General features: G+C 49.7%; 3 protein-coding genes across 3 annotated transcripts; all 3 read left to right on the top strand.

Moving 5' to 3' along the window:
* The first annotated feature begins 4,035 nt into the window (after positions 1–4,035).
* On the top strand, positions 4,036–5,049 carry LOC120357500. The gene has a single exon (XM_039448006.1). It carries the CDS (start codon positions 4,036–4,038, stop codon positions 5,047–5,049), a length of 1,014 nt encoding a protein of 337 aa, XP_039303940.1.
* On the top strand, positions 5,046–6,863 carry LOC120357499. The gene has a single exon (XM_039448005.1). The coding sequence runs from the start codon at positions 5,046–5,048 to the stop codon at positions 6,861–6,863; it is 1,818 nt and encodes a 605-aa protein (XP_039303939.1).
* A 139-nt stretch (positions 6,864–7,002) lies between these two features.
* LOC105207066 lies at positions 7,003–9,216 on the top strand. Its single transcript, XM_011176508.3, has one exon. The coding sequence runs from the start codon at positions 7,003–7,005 to the stop codon at positions 9,214–9,216; it is 2,214 nt and encodes a 737-aa protein (XP_011174810.3).
* The last annotated feature ends 519 nt before the right edge of the window (positions 9,217–9,735 follow it).

The raw sequence follows: 9,735 nt of genomic DNA, 5'->3' as shown, positions 1-9,735 counted from the left end.
ACAAAGATTATGTAGTTGTATAAGAAGTAACGAATCTATCCAGACATAGATTAAAACATCGCGCTTTAAATACACAAAAATGAAAACAAGTGTAAACGTGATATGTTTTAAATCAGAAATTTGATATTTTTTAAGATGTTTTTTAATGCTTGATGATGATCTCTGTTCGAGTGGAAAATAGAAAATTTATCAGATGCAGTCACGAAATGGTCTTTACAAGTAAAAGTAACCATGAAAAATTGCCGAAGAAAGTGAAAAAAGCAGTTTTTGGGGTATTTAAAGGTGTTGTCATGAAACGAAATTTTGAAAAAAATCAAGGAGGTCATAAAAATGCAACTGTGATTAAAATATACAGCTAGCAAGTCTTGTAAGAGTTGAAATATTACAATTTGAAATTTTTTTTTGGCTTGTAAAATTAGAATTTTCTATCAAAATGGAAAACTAAAATTTGTTATTATGTGTCTCAATCATATCTAATACCAGTTAAAATTTCAAATCATTTTATTAAAAACTTGCAAAGAAAAAAATTATTTACTAAAAAACATTTTTTTTTAAGATTATGGATGATAGAAAAAAGCTCGACACTTGAAAATTTAGGAAATTTAGTTTTTTTTTAATGACAAAAGAATATTAAATTTTATACAAATTCATTGAGGAGGGGGTTCGACCTTCTTTATTCTGCTAGAATCTTTGGAATTCTCGAGGAAATAATGATTTAATATTTTCCATATAGCACAGAAAATTTTAATAACATTGCAGCAATGTTGCAAATTGTAATGCAATATTATGGAGACATTGCAGAAACTAAATTAACAATATGCCTGCAATATCTCAGCCATATCCCTTACGGAAATGAACTATTGTAACTATTAGTAAAGCTATTAATAAAACTATTGGATTATTCGTCATAGTTTTTTCGCGGATTATTGGGACGAACTATTACACAGAACTATTGAAAAAATATTTGAGCCCAATAGTCACTACAATTTATATAGTCATATAAAATATTTATTGATAAATCAATAAATTAAATGTAATAAATTATAGTTTCCAAAAAAATATTTCTTTTTTTTCGTTCAAAAGGATTAAGTAAAGATTAAATCTGAATTAAACATTTATGTACAAGATCTAATAACAATACAAATTGTTATTTTTACATGTAAAAATATAAAATTTTACACATACACATCACATGTGAAAAAAAACGAGAGCAAAATTCGTCTCGAGGTTACAACAACTAGTTCCCAAAAGTTTCACTCAACAAGTTTGATTTAGAATGATGGTCACGGTGGCGCCTAGATATAATGCCTGTGGCCGCACTTGACTCACGAGAAAATTCTCTGCGGCATGACCACCTAGTGGAAGCCGCGCAAGCCGCAAAGGCGCAAAGACTGGCGTCGCGTAAAAGCTTTGAGACCATAGACATAGTACAAAGTCTATGTCTGAGACTCAAAACCAAAGCAAATCGCTCGATTTTTGTAAGCACTGTCGTAATATGCTTTACGTGTAAAATAACTATTAATAATTGAATGTCTTGGATTTTAACCGTATTCGGTATTTCTGAAATGATTTATAAATGTTTTTCATTTCATAAATAATATACGTTTTCAATAAATTTTTAATTAGCTATACCGAATGTATATAAAATACGTTTATTATTCGTTTAAATATTGCTGCAATAAAAACGTATAAATATAATTTACGCTTAAATTTTATTAACATATTTAAAAAGTATATCATACCTGGATATTAAATCCTATTTTTGATACGTTATTTAAAGGGACAACTTTTACAAATCATAAACGTATTTAAGAAACGTTTAATTAGTATATGATAGTATTTTATAGTATTTTTATACGTGTTATAAACGTAAATACATTTCTGGCATTTTATAAACCATTTTTCAACGTATAAAATACGTTCCGTATTATACATACGTAATAAGAACGATTATTATAAACGTATATTGCACTAACGTATAAAAACCGTTTTACCTATATATATATATATATATATATATATCTGCTACATACCCTATGATCAGAAAGTACCGGGAATTTTTTATTTAAAAGTACCGCGCATGCGGGAACCGGTTTATTTTTTTTCTTATGTTGGTACGACCTTAAGACGCACATCTGCCAGGTTTTAGTGCCATCCGATCATTAGTGTCTGCCTGGCGGTTGTTTACATCAGTCAACTTTTTTCATTTTGCCGCATTTTACCATGAATAATTTTGTTGAACAAAGAGTTTGTTTAAAATTTTGTGTTGCGAACGAAATTTCGTGTGCCGATGCACTGAAAATGTTGCAAAAAGCATTTTGCGAATCTGCTCTATCAAAAACAAGAGCATACGAGTCGTATAAAGACTTTAAAAGTGGTCGTACAGTGGTGGAAGATTTCCCTCGTTCCGGACGTCCATCGACGTCGAACACCGATGAAAACGTGAAGAAAGTGAAAGAAATGGTGCTTGAAAATCGTCATACCAGCATAAGAGAGATGTCTAGTGAACTTGGCATTGCATATGGAACGGCACAGCATATTGTGGTTGATGTTTTGGGTATGGATTCTTGGATTTTGCATGATGATAACGCACCATCGCACCGAGCTCGAATTGTACTGAATTATTTGACCAAACATCAAGTAAATACCATCAAGCAAGCACCGTATTCACCTGATATGGCCCCGTGCGACTTTTTTTTGTTCCCCAAGTTGAAGTTGCCACTTCGTGGAAAGAGATTTCAGTCGATCGAGGAGATCAAAGAGAATGCGACGAGGGAACTAAAGGCCATCCCTTCGTCGGCCTACCAGGGATGCATGGAGGACTGGGTCAAGCGTTGGCACATGTGTGTTGCTTCAGATGGATCATATTTTGAAGGAGATAAAATAAATTTGCCTGAAATTTAACTCTATTTTGTTTTATTTAAAAATTCCCGGTACTTTCTGATCATAGGGTACCTATACCTGTTTTATACCATACTTGCGTTTAATAAACGTATAAAATAATCCAGTTCTTATTGGGTTTATTGTGAATAGTCGACTAATAATCATTTATATATTAACTATTAAAAGTAGTGTGCTGGTGATTATTCCAAATAACCTGATTATGAAATCAATAATCATTCCATAAAAGAACTATTGGGGAATGATTATTGCAAATAATCTCATTATGAAATCAATAATCACTCATTCAAAAACTATTAGGAAATGATTATTGCGAATAAACCAATCATGAGATGCTACATAATCACTATTAGAGAATGAATAATCACTATTGATCGTTATTTGAGCGAATTGAAGCGCCGCCCGATTCCGGCGTATTCGTACGGCGCTGTCTGCTTCCCCGGCCTCGTCGTCGTTCTCGGTGAAACGAGGAGCTGGGGGCGACGGGGAGACGCGATTACCTTTTCGTTCAAATTTTGGTCGACGGGATCTCTCTCGTTCGACGACTGTGCCACGGTAAGCACGCGACTAGCGACCGCGATCCGCTTTGACTCTGTCGGCGAGAGCGATTCTTATATTGTACCGAGCCTTAGTATTCCGTAAGCACGGAGATTCCTGAGCGCTGTGTTGAAAGGAAATAAAGTGCGTTTAACAGTAACTGCAGTGCGTGTCTCTAAGAAACCTTCTGTACTTTCGCTTAAGCCGTCTACGTCCAGGAAGGTTATCACTGGACCGAGGCGATACGCGAACATTTGGTCCTTCGAGCCGGATTCAACTTGAATCCGGGGATACGTTCATAGTGCAAGTTAACAATTTTTGCTCGCGTTCCGCTGGCGCGAGCAATTCTTTCCGCTGCGTTACTTTTCCGCGATCACGAAGTCTCGGAGTGCCCGCGCGTGGAACACGTGGTAGCACGCGCCGGAGTCGTGATTCACGCGGCAGCAGTACCTTGCGTCCGTATTACTCAAGCCGCGAGGCGCGCTCGCTCGAGCGTCGGGATCGCGTGGTCTCACCGCGTGATCGCGCAACGAGTAACTTGGTCGGAATCACGCGCGCGGTGTCTGACTCCAAGCTGAGCTCGCCGTGCTCATCACGATGTTGGATCGAACGATCAAACAACAAGTTGTCCTGGCGGGATACATCTCCCGCATGTGGGTAAGCCTGCAAAAATTAGGACAAGCCAAAATCACGGCGTATGAAGTCTCGAGCCGGCTGGCGCGCCTCGATGATTACTGGAAGCGTTATCAGGACGTGCACTTTGAAATCGCAGCCGATCCCGAAGCTGACAAAACGAATTACGTCAAGGACGACTACTTCACCAAAACGGAAGAGGAGTATTTTGGTATGCGTAGTAAGCTTAATGATCTTTTCGTTCAGCTAAGCAGAGCGGGAATTGTAGAGGTGGAGGAGCGCCCTGGGCCGAGCTCTACGGCGGTCGCGCCGGTACTTAAACAGATGCAGCTCCCGAAGCTGGAGCTGCCGAAATTCTCCGGCGATCAACTCGAGTGGGAGGGTTTTCGAAATTTATTTCGCTCGCTCGTTCATGACGTCACGGGCGTTCCTAAGGTGCAGAAGCTTCAGTACTTGATGGGGTGCCTGACCGGTGAAGCAGCGGAGGTCGTCGCCGGCGTTCCCTTGACGGACGGCGCTTATGATGGGGCGTGGCAGGATTTAGTGATGCGCTATGACAATCCGCGAGTCCTGCTCTGCGCTCACATGCGCCATTTGATTTCTTGCCCGGCCGCCATTAAATCTTCGGCTGGGGAAATCAAACGATTGCTGGGCGTGCTCAACCAGGCGCGGCGGGCGTTCGTCTCATTGGAGCGACCGGTCGAGGCGTGGGATGATTGGTTCGTCCACTTGCTCGTTAGCAAGTTGGACGCCACGACACGGATGTATTGGGAGTTTCCGACGTTTCGGCAATTACAGGTCTACCTAGAGAACCGGGTGCGCGCTCTGGAGGCGGCTAGGGTGGACGTCCCCCTTCCGCGAGGAGGATCGGGTGCGGGTGCGAAGTCCGCAGCTAAGGCCACGCGCGTTGCATGCAACACAACCATGACTCCGAAAACAAAGGCGAAGACTCTCTCTGCTCGGGTTCGCACGCAATGACGTTCTGTCCCAAATACAAGGCATTGCCTGTTGCTCAACGCGCGGAACAGGTGAAAAAACTTGGCGCGTGTTTGAACTGCGTGAAACCTGGACATCGGGCGGATTCTTGCCCGGCCAGCGGTCGTTGCTTGGTGTGTGGCGCGAATCACCACACTACCCTGCATGGGCTTGGTTTCGGGCAGTCCGGAGGCACCACCAGGGACCAGCCACGAGGGACGGAGGATACTGTCGCCGACGCTAACTCCTTGACAGCAAGCGTGGGCTCGACCGCCGCTGCTAGCAGAAGAACCGTCTTGCTGACTACGGCACAGGTTCTGCTTGAGGGACCGTCTGGAAGGCACCTGCGGGTGCGGGCTCTGCTTGATACGGGGTCAGAGGCCTCCTTTATAACAGAGAGTGCAGCCCAAATGCTACGCGCGCCGCGTCGCCGTGTCCGGGTTGCGGTATCCGGTCTGCAGGGTACGCGAACCGGGGAGGCTGCTACCGCTGTAACGCTTGGCATAAGGTCCCGAACAGATGCCGCGTTCCGCCTCGAGACGGAGGCATTTGTGCTCCGGCGATTGACCGATCTGCTGCCGCCTCAACGCGTTGTTGCGCGTGCGTGGCCGCACTTGACGAACCTTCCGTTGGCCGACCCGGACTTTGCGACGCCGGCTGCGGTGGACGTTGTACTCAGCGCCGACGTTTACCGACAAGTGATGCGACCTGACATTCGGCAAGGTGAACTAGGCTCGCCTTCGGCGCACCTCTCCGCCTTTGGCTGGATTCTGACCGGCGCAGTGGATTCCGGGGAGAAAGCTGCGGTCGCCGCGCACACGGTGTCGGTGCTGCTGGCACAGCCCGTTGATGAGCTCACAACAGCTCTTAAGCGACTATGGGAGCTCGAAGAGGTTGCCGCTCAGCGCGTTCCGACTCCGGATGAGGATCAAGCGGAGGAGCACTTTCGACGGACGCACTTTCGGGACGCGTCGGGCCGATACGTTGTACGGCTGCCCTGTCGTCCGGATCGCCTTAAGCGGCTGGGCGAGTCACGCTCGGCCGCGCTGTCTATGCTGCTCAGCTCGGAGCGCCGCTTGGCGAGGAAGCCCGAGCTGCAGAAACGATACATCGACTTTATGGTGGAGTACCTCGCGCTGGATCATATGAATCCCGTACTGGCTGATGCTCCTTCCCGGTCGGTGTCTTACTACTTGCCTCACCACGCAGTCTTCAAGGCTGGAGAGGCCACAGGGAAAATACGCATGGTTTTTAATGCATCCTTTAAAACAACATCTGGTTATTCGCTGAATGACTGTTTGTTACCAGGTCCTCGATTACAGTCCGACCTATGGGTCGTCCTGACTCGATGGCGAGGGTTCAAGGTCGGATTCATGGCCGATATAGTTAAGATGTTCCGGCAGATCCGAGTGAACCCGGCAGACATGGACTTGCAGAGGATACTCTGGCGTGCCGACCCAACGGAGCGAGTTCGAGAGTTCCAGCTCCGGACGGTGACTTACGGTACAACCGCGGCGCCCTTCCTGGCTATACGCACGCTGCAGCAGTTGGCCAACGACGAGGCTGCGCGTTTTCCACTGGGAGCGACGGCCTTGTTGCGACATTCTTATGTCGACGACATCTTAGCTGGAGGAAGCGATCTGTCGGCGACCCGGGAGGTCCAGCGCCAGCTAGTGGCACTGCTGCAGGCTGGAGGGTTCTCGCTGGACAAGTGGGCCTCGAACGCGCGGGAGCTTCTCCCGCGGGCGTCGCCGGAGGAGGCATTGCTGCCAGCCTTTGACGCAGTAAGCGCTCTCGGGATAGCCGTGGCATCCTGATGAAGACGCACTGTCAGTCCGTGTGACAGTATCCCAGCAACACGAAACCACCACGAAGCGGACGGTCCTGTCTGACGCGGCTCGCTTGTTTGACCCGCTGGGGTGGGTCGCACCTGTTCTAATATTCGCCCGGGTCTTCATGCAGGATCTGTGGCTTGCCGGCCACGACTGGGACGACCCGCTTCCCCTTGAGTTGGCGGACGCTTGGAGAGTCTTCACTGCTTCCCTGCCGGGACTGTCGGCTTTGAGAGTCCCGCGCTGGCTGCAGCGTGACCCGGGAGACGAGGTGGAGCTCCATGGGTTCTCCGATGCATCGGAGAGAGCCTACGCGGCGGCGGTCTACGCTCGGGTCACCAGGCGAGACGGCCGGGTAAGGGTGACCTTGCTGACGGCCAGAGCCAAGGTGGCTCCCCTCAAGACGCAGAGCGTGCCCCGCTTGGAGCTCTGCGGGGCTGTCCTGGTGGCACGGCTGCTCCGCCGGGTGGCGCGCGAGCTGGACATGGAGGATGCACCGATCGTGGCCTGGACAGATGCGAGGGTCGTCCTGTGCTGGTTGCGCTCTCATGCGTCGCGCTGGCGACCATTTGTAGCGCATCGAGTGACGGAGGTGCAAAATCTTGTGCCGGGCGAGCGATGGAGGCATGTCCCCACGACTTCCAATCCAGCGGACCTGGCAACCAGGGGGATTCCGGTCTCGGAGCTCCTTGGACTGGACCTGTGGTGGAGGGGTCCTGAGTGGCTGCGGGGACCGCCCGCCGCATGGCCCGCGGTGGGTGACCTTGCCACTCGCCAAGAAGAAGAGGAAAGAAGGGCGGTGCATTTAGCCGCTCCAGGAAATAAGGAGGACCTCCTCGAGGAGAGGTTCTCGTCGCTGACGCGGCTTGTACGCGTAGTGGCGTATTGCTGCAGATTTTATCGGAGCGCCCGAGGCATACTCAAGCAAGACGGGTTCTTGACGAGCGCTGAGTTGGAGGCTAGTCTGTCTAGGTTGGTGAGACTGGCGCAGAGAAGAGAGTTTCCGGGGGACTTGGAGGCACTTACGGCGGGCGGCCCGCTGCCGACCGGTTCGTCGCTGCGAGCCTTGAGTCCGTTCCTGGACAAGGATGGATCCTTGCGAGTGGGCGGTAGACTTCAATCCGCTCAGCTGCCATTCCCGGAGAAGCACCCTCTGATTCTTCCAAAGGAGGGTCCTCTCACCGAGCTGGTCCTTTGCAACGCGCACACCGCTACCTTGCATGGGGGCCCTCAACTCATGCGGAGCTATCTCCTCCGCCGGTTCTGGGTCGTGGGGGTGGCCTCTCGAGTGCGAAGGATCGCCCGAGAGTGCGTGCGCTGTACCCGTTTCCGTGCGGAAACGGCACAACAGAGGATGGGCCAGCTGCCACCCGAACGCGTGCGTCCCTCCAGGCCTTTTGCATCGGCGGGAGTCGACTACGCCGGTCCCCTGCGTATCCGGGCTCACAAGGGACGAGGAAACATCTCTAGCAAGGGCTATATCTGTCTCTTTGTTTGTCTAGCCACCCGAGCGGTTCACCTGGAGGCCGTGTCGGACCTGTCGGCGTCGGCTTTCATTGCGGCGTTCCGCCGATTCACAGCGCGTCGGGGTCGTTGTCGCCTGCTACTTAGCGATAATTCCACCAACTTTCGAGGAGCTGACGCTGAACTGAGGGCTAGATTTCGGGCCGCCTCTGAATTCTATAAGGAGGCCGGCAAGGTGCTGGCCAACGACGGGACCGAATGGAGGTTCATTCCGCCTCAGGCTCCTCACTTTGGGGGACTCTGGGAAGCGGGAGTTCGTTCGGTCAAGCATCACCTGCGCCATGTCATCGGGGATCATGCCCTGACCTATGAGGAGACGGTGACACTGTTGTGTCAGATTGAGGCCTGTCTCAATTCAAGGCCGCTAAGTCCATTGAGCACGGACGCGGCGGATCTGGTGGCGTTGACGCCTGGCCACTTCCTGGTGGGTGAGGCGCTCGGGAATATACCGGAGGTCCCCGAGTCCGATCTTCATCCCACGTCGCGCTGGCGGTTGATCTCCGCCATCAAGGAATCCTTTTGGAAGCGGTGGCACGAGGAGTATCTGCATCTGTTGCAGCAGCGATCCAAATGGACCCGAGAGCGGACCAACCTCACGCCGGGCATAATGGTCTTGGTGAGGGACGAGCTGCTGCCGCCTGCTAAGTGGCCATTGGCTCGGGTTACACGAGTCTTTCCGGGACCGGACGGATGCGTGCGCGTGGCGACGGTCCGCACGGCGGCGACCGAGCTGACACGGCCGATCACCAAGATCTGTCCTCTTCCACTCACCACGGATCGGCGCCCTCTCGGGGGGCTTGACCAAGCCACCTGACGCTACGTTGCACTGACGAGCGCTCTTCGCGGGGGACGTTTTTTAATAGCTCTTTAATCTTTAGTTTAGTTGTATCTGATCTCCCATTATATATACTTTTTTTTGTTCACGTCATTAATCGGTAATCTAGAGTAGTTGTTCATTTATTTTTTGGTTTACACCTTAGTCAAGCCAGTTCGTATTTCGTCAGCCGGACGAGGCGGGCGGCATGTTTGTTATTTGAGCGAATTGAAGCGCCGCCCGATTCCGGCGTATTCGTACGGCGCTGTCTGCTTCCCCGGCCTCGTCGTCGTTCTCGGTGAAACGAGGAGCTGGGGGCGACGGGGAGACGCGATTACCTTTTCGTTCAAATTTTGGTCGACGGGATCTCTCTCGTTCGACGACTGTGCCACGGTAAGCACGCGACTAGCGACCGCGATCCGCTTTGACTCTGTCGGCGAGAGCGATTCTTATATTGTACCGAGCCTTAGTATTCCGTAAGCACGGAGATTCCTGAGCGCTGTGTTGAAAGGAAATAAA

The sequence above is a fragment of the Solenopsis invicta genome, chromosome 4 (assembly GCF_016802725.1).
Source record: "Solenopsis invicta isolate M01_SB chromosome 4, UNIL_Sinv_3.0, whole genome shotgun sequence".
Lineage (NCBI taxonomy): Eukaryota > Metazoa > Arthropoda > Insecta > Hymenoptera > Formicidae > Solenopsis > Solenopsis invicta.
This window is presented reverse-complemented; position numbering and strand designations above follow the sequence as displayed.